Below are 16990 nucleotides of genomic sequence, written 5' to 3' on the forward strand. Positions count from 1 at the left end.
TATAAATTGCATAATAGTTGTATTTTTTTAAAAATAATAATAAATAAATATGAAATAAATTTAAAAACTTATTTTTTTTATAATAAACACTACTCTTTTTTTGTTTGGAAAATGATAAAATAATTACCTATTTACAATTTTTCTTTAACCTTCAAAAAATTAATATTTTTTTAAATATTTATTTTAATTTTGATTTTAATTTGATGTGTTTGAAATTTTTAGAAAAAATTAGTTTATTAATAAGTTATAAATAAATTGTAAGGCTGTGATCTCCTAACCCGACCGTACTAAAAGAAAAATTAAGGAGTTTTCATCCAATCAAAAGGTTGAGCTGATAGAACAGTACCTTCATCAGATTGAATATGCTGAGTCTGACAATTCCCGTTGGACAGTCGCAGAATCCTCTTTGAAGAAAGTTTCGTTCGTGAGTCTGCGGTCAATCCTCGCTCCTTGCAAGGCTGCAACAAAGCAGTGACACAACAACAAACCTTTGGCTCCTATTTTACGCTTACGCCCATCGTCGCTTCCTGCAATCTTACGCTACCAAATCTCATCAACACTTTAATTAACCGTCAACGTACTGGCTAAGCCTTTTTCTCCTCCTTTCGGGTGTTCTGTTTCTATTCTGTTTTTGAAGCAGCTATTCTGTTTTATTATTTTCTTCCTCGTTCTGATTATCTAATTGTAATATTTCTAGCTAATTGTCAATTGTTGTTCTACTCGATCTTGTTTTGTTTCCTCGGGTTTGTCTGGTTTTCTGTTTTGATGGGATATGGTTGTTAAAAACTGGGTTTAGTGGGGACTGAAGCAGTGGAAGGAAAACGGACGCCCGAGAACTGGAGTTTTTTCTCCCCTATCAGATGGGTGGGGATTGTCCAGTTCAGGCCGTGATTATTTTTTCCCCTTTAATTTTTACACTCGTTGCCCGTTGGATTTGACCAAATTGGCTGTTGTACAGGCTGAGTGAAGAATAGCAATGCTGTTGGCTTTTGGGGTGCGCTTGTTACTGTACCGCCTTCTATTTCTAATATGTATCATCTTAAGATCTGTGGGACAAGGGAATGCAGGAATCACAAGCACTTTTATTCGTTCTGAATGGCCATCGGTTGATATCCCTCTTGATAATGAAATCTTTTCAATCCCAAAAGTTCATAACGCCCCACAACAAGTAAGCCTTTAATCTTTGTTCATACCCGGCCGTGCAAAATTGTTTATGATTTCCGTACGAGATTAACAATTTTCATATATGTAAGTATTGGACGTCTAGATTCCCATGAATATACTTGAAGACGCGCTATAGGCTTTGCCGTCTGTTTATGTTAAGGGATTGTTACTTCTAGTTGGGTAGTTGATGCAGGTGTACTGTTAATGGGTTTTGGCTATCATGCTGTGTGCTAGACTTTGTCCAACGACACTGTTCTGAATGATTCTGTCTCATACAATCGGTAGTCTTAGTATATATGCGTCAAATCTCCCAATTTAACCGCAAGGTTAGATTACTGGTGTAGCTCCCTAATTCACTCGAGGCCTCTAGTGTTCCATGAAAAAGTAAAGTACTTAAATCTGTTTTATAAGACATCAGCATTGTTTGAGACAATAGATTAGGACAACTGAATTGATTTACCGCCACCTAGCGCTCTTACTGACCCTTGTAACGTTGCAATTTTTCCTATTAAAACAATCATGCAGTTGTGCTATAGTGGTAATGTTGGCTTACCTGCCAGCTATATTTACACCATCCTTCTTGTTTTTTCCTTTGGCTGTAGGTGCATATCACTCAAGGTGACTATGATGGAAAGGCTATAATAATTTCATGGGTTACAATTGATGAACCAGGAAACAGCAAAGTACAATATGGCACATCAAAGCAGAAATATGATTTTACTGCCGATGGCACAGTGAAAAACTATACCTTTTCAACCTATAAGTCCGGCTACATTCATCACTGCCTTGTTGATGGCCTTGAGGTAAATATAAACTGAAATGTAGTATTAGCCATATCATAACTAGTCAAACTAATCAAAGTATACTTACTGAATGTCACGTTCTTGTGATTAATATTTTGGATGATGTCTACAATTATGAATTCAGTACTTAAAAAGGCGCCTGGTTGTCCTTAATAGAGCTAATATATTTTATTCTTCTTTATACACATCTGCTCTTGTGTGTAGCAAAGGTAACTGATTATTGATGCCTGCACAATTTGGCCTATGCAGACAAACACAATTGTAGGGAAAAGTATGATAAATATCGGTATTTAAATCCATTTCTTTGTTAAAACTTTTTGTCAATATCTAAAAGATTGTAACAACCAATGGTGTTGGCTTCGTGGTAAGAGGAGGTTATGGGTTTGAATATCTATGGAAAGATGCTAAGGAGTTGAGGTTCATGCTTATTATCCCTATCCACTGGCTTAGTACCACTATGCCCTTGGTGGGGCTAAGGTGAGACCATGGTTACAGTTTGTTTGAAGAAGCAAAACTTGTGGTTATCCTGCCTTGACCCTGATTTGCAGGTTCTCTGTGAGCTTGTGTAGGTCCCTCCTAAATGGCTCCCTAGTGGACTAGAGTGCTACTATGGTTTCCTCCTCCTTGCCTAAAAAAAGGCTGTAAAAATATAGCTTAAAGGGAAATATTCCTATTGTACTCATGCATGTGATGAAGGTTATTCTATTTTTTTCTCCATTACATTTTATAATTTGTCATTTTTACAAGCATGGACATACGCAACGACACAAACACATACTTTAATGTTAAGGGGTCTTCATTAATCTTACCAAAATTCTGTGTCTAACAGCACCTTATTTTTTATTTCTTGTTTTCTTTAACCTATGGGTTGATGTATTTGCTTTAATGTCTTCGGCTGTTTCTTGTTCTGGTATAGGTTTTATATAAGTTGGTCAACCTTTCCATGTCTGGTGAAAGAAGTAGATGATTTTTGTTGCATATATTAAGTACTTTTTGGCAAGTTTCCGATTGTCAGCTGGTTAAAGACCTTTGCTTCAAAAAGTTATGGTTATTTATTTGCAAGAGGAAAAATGTTTAGTATTTTTTATCTGTTTATTTGATGTGTGTGAAGTATTACTATTATGCTAAAGTTTACCAATCTCTTGTCTTTTAGTATAACACGAAGTACTACTACAAGGTTGGAGTTGGTGATTCTTCTCGTGAATTTTGGTTTCAAACACCTCCAAATATTGATCCAGACGCTTCCTATACTTTTGGAATTATTGGTAAGATATTTGTTTTATATAACCTCTTTGAAAGAAAATATTTATTTTTTATAAGTAACCTCTTTGAAAGAAAATATGAATGTTGATTCACAGTTTGCACTGCCTTAGAAATGAAAAGTAGAAACAAACTATATATCATTCATATAGAATTATATGGAAAATATAACAAATAGGTAGTTTGAAGAACAAGTTGTTTATATGATGAGTTTTGAGATTTTTCTCATTTTCTATTGGTTTTGTACATTCTAGGTGATTTGGGTCAAACGTATAATTCTCTTTCCACTCTTGAGCATTACATGCAGAGTGGGGGACAGACTGTCTTATATGTTGGTGATCTCTCTTATGCTGATAGATATGAATACAACAAGATTGGTATTCGATGGGACGCATGGGGCCGTTTTATTGAGCGAAGTACTGCATATCAGCCATGGATTTGGTCAGCTGGGAATCATGAAATAGAGTACATGCCAAATGTGGTACTATTACAAATTGCACCTTGCAAACTTTCGATTTAAGCTTAATGTTTACTTTTGTTCCTATCTATAAGTAAGCATGAGCATGTTGCTATAAATTACTCCATATTTGTATGTATTTCTGTATCTAAAAATACCTACATACATCTGTATGCACTTATGTGGATGTTTTGTTATTTTATTCTACGTATATGAATTAGTAAAGTGTCATATAAAGTGTTATAGAGAGCTTTATTGACATTGCAGTTTTTATTTTTCTTTTGGATGTTTGATTTGAGAAATAGTGGCTACTACTTTATAGAGGCGACTATGCCGAGTTACAGTTTGGCTATTCCCTCCCCCCCCTGCCCCCCTTTCTCTCGAGGCCTCCGCCCGGATGTGGGAGGCGGCATGGGTATCTTTCTGTTTCCCCATTATTTGAGAAAATGAGGTTGGAAGTACTTATCAGAAAGAGAAGCACTTGCTGATGGGATACTTGATTTCTTTTTATTATGAGTTTTGCACTATATAGATGATGTTATTCGTTTCTGTTTTCATGATATGTTACATATGATCACGTATTTTTCAGGGAGAAGTTCTGCCTTTCAAGTCATATCTACATCGATTTGCTACACCCAATATAGCATCACATAGCACCAGTCCTCTCTGGTATGCTGTTCGAAGGGCGTCTGCACATATTGTTGTCCTATCCAGCTATTCTCCATTTGGTAATTTGGCTTATCCTTGTCTCTGGTCACATTGATGCATTCTGACAACCACTTTGTTAAGAGTCATTTTATCATCAGATATGGTTATAGTTATATGGTTATAATGGCAATAACGTCTGGTTATGAGTTTCTAATGCCCTTACAGTCTAACAACAGCTTCTTCTTTTTCAGCAAATAGTTATCCATGTCTTCTTGATGGTTGAAGTATGATGGTTATAGACTATAGCTTCCATGGTGCTTTTATTAATCCAAAATTTGGAATTATTTCTATGCATGCTTTTCTCTTAAATTTGAATGATTAGGGCGACAGAAAGGTTGCACTTCTCATAGGGAAATGAATTGTATGCATTTAAAAAAATAGCATCTATTACTGTTGAATTTGCTATTTACTTCTAACTTATAAAATCTTCTTGACATATTCTTGCCAGTGAAATATACACTTCAATGGAGTTGGCTGCAAGAAGAGCTAAAAAGAGTGGATAGGAGGAAGACGCCTTGGCTTATTATTCTCCTGCATGTGCCCATCTACAGTAGTAACTCAGTCCACTATATGGAAGGTGAAAGTATGCGAGCTGTCTTTGAGAGATGGTTTGTCTGTTATAGAGTTGATTTCGTATTTGCTGGCCACGTTCATGCCTATGAAAGATCGGTAAAAAATTTCTTTTATGTTCTTTTCTAGAGCCCTATGAAGTCTCTTTTGCATATGCATGCCTTTTGGTCACAAGGCAACAAGCATCAACATAGTTCTCAGTTCTTCCTCAGGGCAGAAAGGATTTCTTCTTCTTCCTTTTTTTTTTTTTATTTTCGTGTGAAGGTTGGGGGGGAAGGGGGGATGGGGTTTGCAAAAAGGACTCTGGGCAGAAAGACACATCTAGGAACTACAGTCGTTCCCACAAGTACTTGGTTCTTCAGCTGGTCAGGGAAGAACCAGGTACTGTGGTATACCATGCCAACATTGTGCTTGATCATGTGCTTTTCATTCAGCCTTTTTACCCAAAATATTCTGCATAATTCTTTCAGTCATGTTTCTCAATCTACTTCTCATGAAAATCATAGCACGTGACATCAATATTCTAAGATGATTTTCCCTTGCACAACACCTGGATATCAAAGTGCATCAGGCAGATGGTCAAGTTAGCTCACATAGCTGCAACCAAAATTCCCTATCAAAATTCTTTGACCAGTTGACTACTTTGTCCTCAAATGCAATTGCTTCTACCACATTTCATCTGTCAATTCCTTGACTGGTTTTTCTAGAGCCATTTTATAATAATCGCATGATAGGACTTGCAAGTAATTTTGCTACAACATTTCAATGCAAGGTTTCCTATGGAATTTACACTTTATATCCTTTTTTTTTTGGGCCAAGAATAATGTTTACATGTCTTTATTTACTCCTGCTATGAACCTTAAAGTCAACTACATTGTCATCTCAATAAGAGATGTTTTCCTATGTAGTATCGCATCTCGAATATACATTACAATGTGTCAAGCGGTGACCGTTATCCTGTACCTGATGAATCAGCTCCAGTGTACATAACTGTTGGGGATGGAGGAAATCAGGAAGGTCTTGCTGGAAGGTAAAGCAAGATTTACAATTTGTAAATTGCTTATTTTATTCTGAATTTGCAATTCCCTTCTTTGGAAACTTTTGTTTATCCTGATACATGGGATTTATTTGTAGGTTTTGGGACCCACAACCAGATTATTCTGCATTCCGTGAAGCCAGTTATGGTCATTCTACATTGGAGATCAGGAACAGAACCCATGCGTTTTACCATTGGAATCGAAATGATGATGGGAAAAAAGCAGAGACAGATTCAGTAACATTTTACAATCAGTACTGGTAAATATCAACTGTGTCCAACTTTTTCATGAATTACTTCTGAATTTGGATATTTGGTTTTGACCTGAAGGTTTATAAGTAATATCTGTATATGGTATATATAAATGTTCAAGAAAGAGCCGTTTAAGACCTTTTTATTCTTTGTTTGTGGTACATGTAAAGTCAACACAGTTGATTGAGTTCCTCCTGGATTGGGCTGTCAAAAATAGAAAAGATCAAGTCAGTGAACCAAATTTTATCATGGTCAATAAAAGAAACGCTTCCAGATACCAACAAAAGTTGCAGTCATAATAAATTATTGGCATATCTATTGGTCATAATAAATTATTGGCATATCTATTGGTTATGTTATGGCGCAGATGAAGTACTGGTGCTAAAAAATATTCTAATGGTTAGCTCAATGATCTTTACTTAATCCTTTAATGTTAGAATGACAGCGGATGAAGTTAAATTCTTCTATCCATATTGAGCTTCTGTTGAGTTTGTTAGAAAATGGCTATCAGTGTCACTACCAGTTGTCTACCAAACCAAATCCTGATTCGAGAATGCCCTAGCAAAACTATTTCGAAGATGGCCATTTGTTTGCTCCCATGGGCCATGAGTCAGACTCAGTTTTACTAAGTATGTAGTCATTAGTTGTCAAGTATGTTATCATGATCTATTATCATGCAGGACAAGCAATAAGCGGAGGAGGAGATTAAAGAAAAGTCATTGTAAGCTGTAGGAGAAATCAGCTGCTGAAATAGTTGGATTAAGATCTGTCGTTCCTTGAATCTATTCAATTACATTTACGGATCTGTTGGTGCAAGCAGTCTGGGACTACTCTTTCCACTGCAAAGATTTGCCACGACAAATGCCGGGTGACGGGCTGTATTATCAATTGTACCTTATTTTCTTGGATGAGTAAGATATATAGACAGTTTAGTCAAAGGAAATTTTGGTATTCAATGTCCATGGAAAACCATTCAAGCATGTGAATTTTATACGAAATATAGCAAAGAAGTTCATAGTGTTCCTGTTGCATATGAAATGAGTTGGTTTGGGTTCCTGTTAACAGGATACCTTGTAGGGAGTTTCAGAAAGTGAAGTACGAGTTTAATCCATTTTTATGGAAATGGCAGAGCACATTCTTGATGACTTTACTGTAATATTAATCCACTGGTTGCATTCCTGGGGAAATGTTTAATCGACTTTCTTCTGCATATTACCTAAAAAATGAATTGAATATCCTTTAAATACAGAGGAAATTCTCTGCTGATAAATACACACTAGCTCACATTATCAAATGAAGATATTTCTGAAATATCAATTTCAGGCCAGTATTCCCTTCAGTATGGTAAGGGTGATGGCAAGTAAAGCAGACCGATACTGCTGCAGGAAATCAAAAAGGTTTTTGAAAAAATAATATAAAATGGTGAACTGATTTAAATATAGGGAGAATTGATTGGAAATCAAAATATTCCATTAAATGTGATTACGAATCTATATGACCAGATCATCAGACTTCAGAAAAAGACATATGGCACTGCTTTCTACTCAGAGAACATCACCTTTATCTTCCAGAGGAATATATATGAAGAATACCGGCCCTCTCCTTTCTGCTTATAGTCTATTCTTTATACATTCTATTAATGTAATTAACAAAACAAATAAGCACAAATAAGCAACAGCGTGTCGTTAATTGGTGGAAAGCAAATATAAGTAGGACACATTCATGTGTGATTGATTATTCGATGCCCCTGTACTTTGGAAAGATCCGTTAATCATCCAGAATTCATATCTCACAGAAAGGAGAGGAATCGAACAACTGTTAAGACGATTTTACTGTTTACAGATGCCGTTGGATGATTAGACAGTATTGCCATTTCATACTGCTTTATTTTCTTTTCGAGTTCTCTGAAGCTTATTGTTCACATTATACAAGAATCTATTTTATTTATAAAAATTAAATTTTCTTTATTTTTTTAAAATTAATTGCTTTAAGATTGTAGTATTTTTTTTTATATTATATTATTTTTTTTACTTTTTTAATAAATTACGTGGTTTCACGTCAAAAGAATAACCTGAACGAGAAACTTCAAATAACTAGCGCTCAGATAGCTGGATGGCACTTTTATTTTCATAAATTTTTCCTTTTTAAAGGGCGGTTTTGTCTTTTGATAGCGTTCGCCGTTCACGTTGACGTTACGAAGGAGAAGCGGTAAAGATAAGTCGGTGAGAATATCGAATCCTAAAGAGAGTGATAGAGCAACTCTCTATCGAATCCTATTTGCATCTTAACACATTTATTATTATTAAAAAATTATTTATTACATATTTTTAATTAAATAATAAATATATCAAATTATGTATAATAAAATAATAATGTGATGTATAACGTTAATATATATATATATATAGTAATCATATGAAATTATTCCAGAGAAGTCGCTGGAACCTCGGAAACGTAGAATTTCTTTGATGACACCCCCCTGCTCCCCCCATTCCTAAACTACCAAGTCCTCCACTCTCTGTCGCAGTCTTGTGTCTCTCACTTTTATCTGACGAACGCCTAATCACAAGCACAGCACCATAACCGTTCCGCTCGGTTTCTCTCTTTTAGACTACACACTCACAACTCAACAGAATGTGGAGGCTTACCATTTGATCTTCTCTCGCTTTTCCTCCGTCCTGTGTATGTTTTTGTGTATAGACGAACAGAAATCAGCATTTTCCCGCGCGCGCGCACATACATACATAGCTATAGATCGGCGCATGCACATTGTAGCGTTGAGAATTGAGAAGGCGTTTGGAGATGGCGGGAAACGACTGGATCAACAGCTACCTGGAGGCGATCCTGGACGTCGGGCCGGGGCTCGACGACGCCAAGAAATCGTCGCTGTTGCTCCGAGAGAGAGGTCATTTCAGCCCCACCCGCTACTTTGTGGAGGAGGTTATCACCGGCTTCGATGAGACCGATCTCCACCGCTCATGGCTTCGAGTATTCGTTCAAATATCTTCTCATTCCTTTTGTTTTCCTCTTTTTTGTTTTTTCGGTTGATTTTGAATTGATTAATTTCCATTGCTTAGGCTGCGGCGACGAGGAGTCTGCAGGAGAGGAACACGAGATTGGAGAACATGTGCTGGCGGATTTGGAATTTGGTTCGCAAGAAGAAGCAGGTCTTCTGTCTTATTTCTCTTCTCTTTTGTTCGTCTTTTTGAGCAAAAAGGTTTTATAGTTTTTTATTTGCATGTGTGTATATATACTTGCACACGCGTAGGTATTTAGTAAATTGTTTTGTATTCTGTTTTCATCACGATGATCATTAAGACGAACTTCTTACTTTGATTGGTTACAGCCACGATTTCTATATAAATCGCTTTGCTATTACTTACACACTGGATTTTGTTAGTTTGCTTTCGATGGATTTCACTCCCTGATCGCTATGATGGCCGATATATAACTATGGCTATCGTTATATGCCCAACTCGAAAACTTAAAAAGTTGCAATTATTTTCTTTGTTTGGTTCGGTTCTCTGAGCGTTTCATTTGCCACGCAATGTTTGCCTTGCATGTAAATACATGCTTGCTTGAGCTGTTTGGAAGTTTTACTTGATGATTATGCTAATATTGGCACATGAATGCTCATTGCGTTACTTAATAGTTATCCCCCAATTTTTGGAGTGCTTGACGACTGATTTTCTGTTTTGAGAATTTCATTGTATTATGACGTGTGATCACGTATAAGTGCTTTTAATGTTGTTTTCATCATTTTTTTTCCCACAATCACTTGCTGCATATTTGAACTAACATCAGAGGATATGTGATAGACGTTACTTTGCATTGTCATAATTTGATTACCAACCTTTTATACAATAATTAATAATTGAATATCGTCTTAACTTGGATGTATTTTTATGGAAGTTCATGCTGGTCAGAGAATACAATCCCATTTTTTCTTTTTTCAATCTTTTGCTGATTTGATGGTTTTGTTGATCAGCTCGAGGGAGAGGAAGCTCAGCATATAGTTAAACGCCGTCTCGAACGAGAAAGAGGCCGCAGAGAGGCAACTGCTGATATGTCAGAAGACTTATCAGAGGGAGAAAAAGGAGATGTGATTGTTGATATTTCGACTCATGTCGATAGCATTAGAGGAAGAATGCCCAGAATCAGTTCTGTTGATGTGATGGAGAACTGGGCCAGCCAACACAAGGATAAGAAACTCTACATTGTGTTAATTAGGCATGGACTGAAAACTTTATCTTATAATGTTTTATGGGGGTGTATTCTGAAGTCAGCAGACATAAACATGAATTAATTCTTACCCAAGAAAATAAGCATGAACTTATTTCTGATATTTGAAAGAAAAGCTTGTGATATTCCCATCACTTGTGATGGTATTTAGTTCTTTTTAACAAGCAATTTTCATGCAGCCTTCATGGCCTGATACGTGGTGAAAACATGGAGCTTGGTCGTGATTCTGATACAGGGGGCCAGGTAACTTTTGGCCATATACTTTAGTTTGTTAACATGAAAAAATGATGTGTTGCCTTTTCATTTAGTCAGTGACAGTTCAAGACATACATTTCTGAGAACTGCTTGTGGTGGGGTTTGAATGATATATGTTATCACCAGGTTAAGTACGTGGTAGAACTTGCCAGGGCCTTAGGTACGATGCCAGGTGTTTATCGGGTGGACTTGCTGACAAGACAAATATCTGCTCCGGATGTAGACTGGAGTTATGGAGAACCAAATGAAATGCTGAATACAAGAAGCTCTGAAAATTCAATGCAGGAGCTTGGGGAAAGTGGTGGGGCATATATAATCCGTATACCATTTGGCCCAAAAGATAAATATATTCCTAAAGAACTCCTTTGGCCCTACATTCCTGAATTTGTTGATGGTGCACTCCGCCACATTATACAGATGTCCAAAGTTCTGGGTGAGCAAATTGGCAGTGGCCAACCTGTCTGGCCTGTTGCAATCCATGGACATTATGCAGATGCAGGTGACTCTGCTGCTCTCCTGTCTGGAGCTTTAAATGTACCTATGCTTTTTACTGGCCATTCACTAGGACGAGATAAGCTTGAACAACTTTTAAAGCAAGGATGGCAATCAAGAGAAGAGATAAATGCGACATACAAAATAATGCGGCGGATAGAAGGTGAGGAGCTATCTCTTGATGCCTCTGAAATTGTTATAACCAGCACTAGACAGGAGATTGAAGAGCAATGGCGCCTGTACGATGGTTTTGATCCAATACTAGAACGCAAATTGAGAGCGAGGATAAAAAGGGGTGTGAGCTGTTATGGCAGGTTCATGCCTCGGATGGTTGTGAGTATTAAGATACTGTTCTCAAGTTCATTATTAAAATTATGAGTCATCAGGCTCCTTTCTGCATCTATAGCAAGTTTCCCTAACTTGCTATTTGTATTTAAATTTTCACAACATTCTCCAGGTGATTCCTCCTGGAATGGAATTTCACCACATTGTTCCACATGACAGTGATATGGATGGGGATGTGGAAAGAAATGAAGACCATTCTGCTTCTTCTGACCCGCCAATTTGGTCTGAGGTAATATCCAGTCGTTTACCAGTTTGGTTTGTGATTGTGTGGGAGCCTATAAATTGCTTCCCTTTCAATTTTGATTGCCCTACAGCAAATATGCCGATAACCATTTTACTGGTGTGGTAGGAATTTCAGTTGTATTACTAATGCCAGCGATTGCACTTCGGCAGATTATGCGTTTCTTTTCCAATCCACGCAAGCCTATGATACTTGCCCTTGCCAGAGCAGACCCTAAAAAGAATATTACAACCTTAGTCAAAGCATTTGGAGAATGCCGCCCACTGAGGGAGCTTGCTAACCTTGTCTGTTCTAATCCTTGAACTGCACCTATCTTGCACATAAAATTTGATTTTGATAGCACTTTTTTTAATTGTTCCAGACATTAATAATGGGAAACCGTGACGAGCACTTTTCTTTATTGTTCCAGACATTAATAATGGGAAACCGTGACGATATTGATGAAATGTCTAGCACAAATGCATCTGTGCTTCTTTCAATTCTTAAGCTGATCGACAAATATGATCTGTATGGACAAGTGGCATATCCTAAACACCACAAGCAGTCTGATGTTCCTGACATCTATCGTCTAGCAGCAAAAACAAAGGTTCTGCTTTTATTTTTCATATTTTTGCGAGAATGCGATCAACTGGTTAAAGTACCATAAAGTAAAATATATAACCGCACAATATGGCTTAATTGGCATCATTTGGTGAAGTCTTTGTCTAGGCATATGTTTTCCCATTAGCTCTTGTGAATGTTTTCTTCTTGTTCATTTTTTCTTAATATTGGCTTGCTGAATATTGAAATAAATGGGAAAGTTCATTTATCAATTCTCTGCATGGGAAGTATTATGTCAAAGATATCACTTAACTAAGTGGGACGCCCTGCTTTAATGTGTCACGGGGAGAGGGCAAGTATTATCATCTCTGCTAGAGCATATCAAGTTTTGTTGTCATATTGGTATGTTCTGAATTAAATTTCAATTTTATCTCATTAAAATAACTTTGTTGGCTGAAGTTCTCTACATGTTTCCCTCACACTCGAATTTATTCATCTTTACACCATATTGATTTGGTTCAATTTTCTCCCCCTCGTGTTGCTTGAGCTATTATCTCAATTATTTTGTTTCTGCAGGGTGTTTTCATCAATCCAGCCTTCATTGAGCCATTTGGCCTTACTTTAATTGAGGTGTTTGTCTTTTATCTTTCGTTAGGAAACTTTTTTTTTAGATGTTATTTTTGTACAAAATTCAACTTTAGTTCCTCTTCTCTTCTGTGCAGGCGGCAGCCTATGGTTTGCCAATTGTTGCCACCAAAAATGGGGGTCCTGTGGATATTCATAGGGTCTGTCAATTTATGGAGCCTTTCCTTTACTTTGAAGGATTTTTTTAATTCCTTTTAGAGGCGTAATGTTCGTCAAAGGTTCATTCTAGCTTTAATAAAACTGATGATGGACTTGTTACAGGTACTTGACAATGGTCTACTTGTTGACCCAAGCGATCAGCAAGCTATTGCTGATGCTCTTCTGAAGCTTGTTTCAGAAAAGCAACTTTGGGCAAGATGCCGGCAGAATGGACTGAAAAATATTCATCTTTTTTCATGGCCAGAGCATTGTAAGACATACTTATCTCGAATAGCCAGTTGCAGGCCAAGGCAGCCACAGTGGCAAAGAAGTGATGCGGAATTTGGAAATTCAGAATCAGACTCACCTGGTGATTCCTTGAGAGATATACAGGATCTATCTTTAAACTTGAAGCTTTCATTGGACGGGGAGAAAAATGACGGGGTTTCTACTCTTGATAATATTTTAGACTCTGAAGAAAATGGTTCTGATGGCAAGAGTAGACCTGAAAATGCTGTTTTGGCATTGTCTAAGGGTGGTGTTATAGGAGGTACACAAAAGGCTTTGTCAATGGAGAAAGCAGACAACACCATTAAATTTCCAGCATTGAGGAGGAGGAAGTATATTTTTGTAATTTCCGTGGATGGCAATACAACCTCAGATTTTCTTGAAATTATTGGAACAGTTGTTGAGGTGGCAGGGAAGGACTGGGGTGCAGGATCCATTGGGTTCATATTGTCAACATCACTAACAATATCTGAAGTGCACTCTCTTTTGGTCTCAGGAGGCTTAAGCCCGTCAGAATTTGATGCTTTTATCTGTAACAGTGGCAGTGAGCTCTACTATCCATCCTCTAACTCTGAGGACAGTCCTTCTGGTCTTCCCTTTTTGGTAGACTTGGATTATCGATCACACACTGAATACCGTTGGGGTGGAGAAGGTTTGAGGAAAACTTTGGTCCGTTGGGCTGCTTCTATCAATGATGGAAAGGGAGAAGGAAAAATCGTTGCAGAAGATGAAGCAGGATCTTCTATGCATTGTTATGCTTTTAAAGTGAAAGACCTATCATTGGTAATATTTCTTTATACCGAAGTGGTGTTATACCAAAGCCACCAGCCCTACTCCCTCCCTCTCTCTCTGATATAAGGCTACATCTTTGCACTGTTAGTTATTACATCAATTCATTTGTAGTTGGATTTTTCACGTATTTTCTTAGTTTTACTACTTACCTATGCTTCTCTTTATAATTTTGAAGTTCTTTTTTAGTAACCATTTTGCCATCACAGATCCCCCCGGTTAAGGAACTTCAAAAATTGATGAGAATTCAGGCTCTTCGGTGCCATGTTATATATTGCCAAAATGGTTCAAAGCTTAATATAATCCCTGTATTGGCTTCTAGATCCCAAGCCCTGAGGTATGCCACATTGAGAGGTTTACCATTTTTCAAAATTTCCTCTGATTTCCTAGTTCCCTTCTATTTTCTCCTGTAATAGTAGTTCACATCGTTTCCTGTTTCTTTTCTTTTGGTAACTGTGGAGCACTCTTACATCTTCTGCAGATATCTGTTTGTCCGCTGGGGCATGGACCTGTCAAATACTGTGGTCTTCGTGGGAGAATGCGGAGACACGGATTATGAAGGATTGCTCGGTGGTATCCATAAAACTGTGATACTGAAGGGAGCTGGTACAAGTGCTTGTGAGCTTCATGCTAACAGAAGTTATCCTCTAGAACACGTTGTGCCATTTGATAGCCCCAATATTGTTCAAGCCGAGGGATGCAACAGCAATGACATCAGAGTCACGTTGCAAAAACTAGGGGTTCGTACTGGGTAGAAGTAGAACATCCCAGTTCATGAGCTCAATCCACGGTGTCGGAACCCATCATTTGGCACTGAAATGTTTGGTCTGTCATATCAATGGTCGGGCCTTTTGTATATCATCAGCTTCGAACACTACACACAAAATATTTTCAATTTTTAGTTCTTTCAAAAGGAGGAGTCTACTCTTTCTCTTGGTTATGCCACCTCTAAAACGATCACCCTTCTTCTGTACCGTTACCCTTCAAATTTCCTTCTTGCCTAGCTTTGGTACCAATTGGGGTTATATATAAATAAACATCTGCTGGCAGCATGATCCTGAGTTTTTTTTATGAGTAATGCTTCATACAGTCATTTTTGTGCACTCTCTGCGCACTTCACTAATATGATTGGCTGGATTAATTTTTTTTTAATACACAACCAATCATATCACTGGAGTGCACAAAGGAGTCCACAAAAATGACTGCACATAGAATTTTTCTTTTTTTATTCATAATTCTGCCTTCCGGGTTCCTCCATCGAAGTTCTACCGTTCTATATTATATAGTTGCACAAGTACAAAGGTGGGCTTTGTACGGTTTGTCTGCTGTAGTTAAATTCTCCTTTCTTGTTTTGTCATACGCCAGCGGAGCATAAAACGGATTATGGGTATACAAAAGTTTTCGGGTTTTTTTTTTTGCCCCGAATAATTTCTCTTCGCATCTGAGTGATTACCTTGATGTATGTCTTGAACGTGAATGTGATCCAAGTGCTTCGGTATGTCCTTTTTTTTTTCCCTTTTTTTTTTAACTATAAATTTTTAATTTGTTGTGAGTAAAGGATTCCGTAGCTAATATAACATTGCGAGTATTAACGGTGACCGGGGGAAATGAGAGGCTATTTGGACACTTCGTAAGGTGATGTAACGTCTAGTCTTTATTTATGTTATTGATTATTGGTACGATGTTTTGTCTGATGAATAGTTGAATCTGCTTGGGACAAAAAGCACTAGTATTAGATGTTTCCTGCCTATAGACTCATATGAGATTTGAGCATGTCTCCACGATTAGGGTTAGGGTTATACAGGAACTGACCAAACCGGCTCTAATCAATAGGATTGGCTGTCGAAGTCAAGAGTCAGTCGAAATCGATGAAGAACTATAGAAAATTGCTCAAACTGTCGTCGGCCAGTTTGGTCCTAATTTGAATCAATGTCAATCTGCCGAATTAGTTGGTATATATTTATTTTTTTGTTATATATGAAATGATGTCATTTTATTTAAATAAAATGAAATAATATTGTTTTAAAGAGTTTTTAAAAAAATTTATGAAACAATGCCGTTTGGTTTAAGATATCAAATGACGCTATTTTGAGTTAGGGCTTCAACCCTAACCCCTTTCTCTCCTCATTTTCTCAATATCATTTCTTCTCTCTCTCTCACACACACAAATGCAATCTTCAAACTTTATAGGCTCTCATCTCCAAGACTCCATCTCATGCTCTTTGCCATCTCTCTCTCTCTCTCTTTGAGATGCAATCTCCCATCTCCATCCCAGGTCGCAACTCTCTCATCTCCCTCTCAAGCTCATATCTCTCATCTCCCTCTCTATCTCAACTCCACCTCTTCTCTCTCTCAAATCTCCAAAACACATGCAGTCTCAAGCCTCCATTCCATTTTTCTTTTTTTCGGTTATTTGCTTATTTGTAATTTGTTGCGAGATTTGCTATTTTGCTGTTGAGTGTTGTGAGATCTTTTTTGTCGAGTGAAACCGGCAGGGACACCGATCAACCAAGGGTAACCAGCCAAAACTACGCCAGCCATTTTACCCACCTTCATTGGTCGGTTTTGGTCAAGATAATCCCTTGGAAAACATATTTGTGCGGTTTCGATACCGCACTGATATGGTCGGTTTGCCGGCTAATGGACTCCTCCCTTTTTTCATCCACTCTACGAAGTAGTCATGTCTACCTCACCATTTTCTGGTGTCTCTCACATGTAGCATTTACGGCCTCCTCTCCCTACGTTGCTACTTCTACTCAGACGAC

At 37.5% G+C, this 16990-nt stretch overlaps 2 protein-coding genes across 5 annotated transcripts; both read left to right on the top strand.

Moving 5' to 3' along the window:
- The first annotated feature begins 302 nt into the window (after nt 1-302).
- Nucleotides 303-7437, top strand: LOC122318628 (bifunctional purple acid phosphatase 26-like). 3 transcript variants are annotated; one of them, XM_043136167.1, is made up of 10 exons: nt 303-864; nt 959-1168; nt 1767-1967; nt 3121-3232; nt 3482-3708; nt 4274-4412; nt 4841-5061; nt 5871-5992; nt 6097-6258; nt 6931-7437. In XM_043136167.1, exons 2-10 carry the CDS (start codon nt 977-979, stop codon nt 6980-6982), a joined length of 1428 nt encoding a protein of 475 aa, XP_042992101.1. In that variant the 5' UTR covers nt 303-864; nt 959-976; the 3' UTR covers nt 6983-7437. The 3 variants fall into 3 exon arrangements, with proteins under 3 accessions (XP_042992101.1, XP_042992100.1, XP_042992098.1); XM_043136166.1 differs by having other exon boundaries at nt 304-577; XM_043136164.1 differs by having other exon boundaries at nt 304-1168.
- Nucleotides 7438-8672: 1235 nt separating this feature from the next.
- LOC122319038 (probable sucrose-phosphate synthase 1) lies at nt 8673-15277 on the top strand. 2 transcript variants are annotated; one of them, XM_043136902.1, is made up of 13 exons: nt 8673-9238; nt 9328-9417; nt 10239-10480; nt 10672-10735; nt 10874-11572; nt 11697-11813; nt 11978-12109; nt 12187-12411; nt 12942-12995; nt 13088-13150; nt 13272-14219; nt 14435-14562; nt 14707-15277. In XM_043136902.1, exons 1-13 carry the CDS (start codon nt 9053-9055, stop codon nt 14978-14980), a joined length of 3222 nt encoding a protein of 1073 aa, XP_042992836.1. In that variant the 5' UTR covers nt 8673-9052; the 3' UTR covers nt 14981-15277. The 2 variants fall into 2 exon arrangements, with proteins under 2 accessions (XP_042992836.1, XP_042992837.1); XM_043136903.1 differs by having other exon boundaries at nt 12235-12411.
- Nucleotides 15278-16990: the final 1713 nt, after the last annotated feature.

The sequence above is a fragment of the Carya illinoinensis genome, chromosome 8, assembly GCF_018687715.1.
Source record: "Carya illinoinensis cultivar Pawnee chromosome 8, C.illinoinensisPawnee_v1, whole genome shotgun sequence".
NCBI classification, from domain to species: Eukaryota; Viridiplantae; Streptophyta; class Magnoliopsida; order Fagales; family Juglandaceae; genus Carya; species Carya illinoinensis.

Coding starts and splice junctions, on each gene's coding strand:
- LOC122318628 (XM_043136167.1), top strand. CDS start 977: ATGCTGTTGGCTTTTGGGGTGCGCTTGTTACTGTACCGCCTTCTATTT. Junction 1,169..1,766: donor TTCATAACGCCCCACAACAA/GTAAGCCTTTAA, acceptor CTTTGGCTGTAG/GTGCATATCACTCAAGGTGA. Junction 3,709..4,273: donor TAGAGTACATGCCAAATGTG/GTACTATTACAA, acceptor CGTATTTTTCAG/GGAGAAGTTCTGCCTTTCAA.
- LOC122319038 (XM_043136902.1), top strand. CDS start 9,053: ATGGCGGGAAACGACTGGATCAACAGCTACCTGGAGGCGATCCTGGAC. Junction 13,151..13,271: donor GTCCTGTGGATATTCATAGG/GTCTGTCAATTT, acceptor GACTTGTTACAG/GTACTTGACAATGGTCTACT. Junction 14,220..14,434: donor AAGTGAAAGACCTATCATTG/GTAATATTTCTT, acceptor TTGCCATCACAG/ATCCCCCCGGTTAAGGAACT.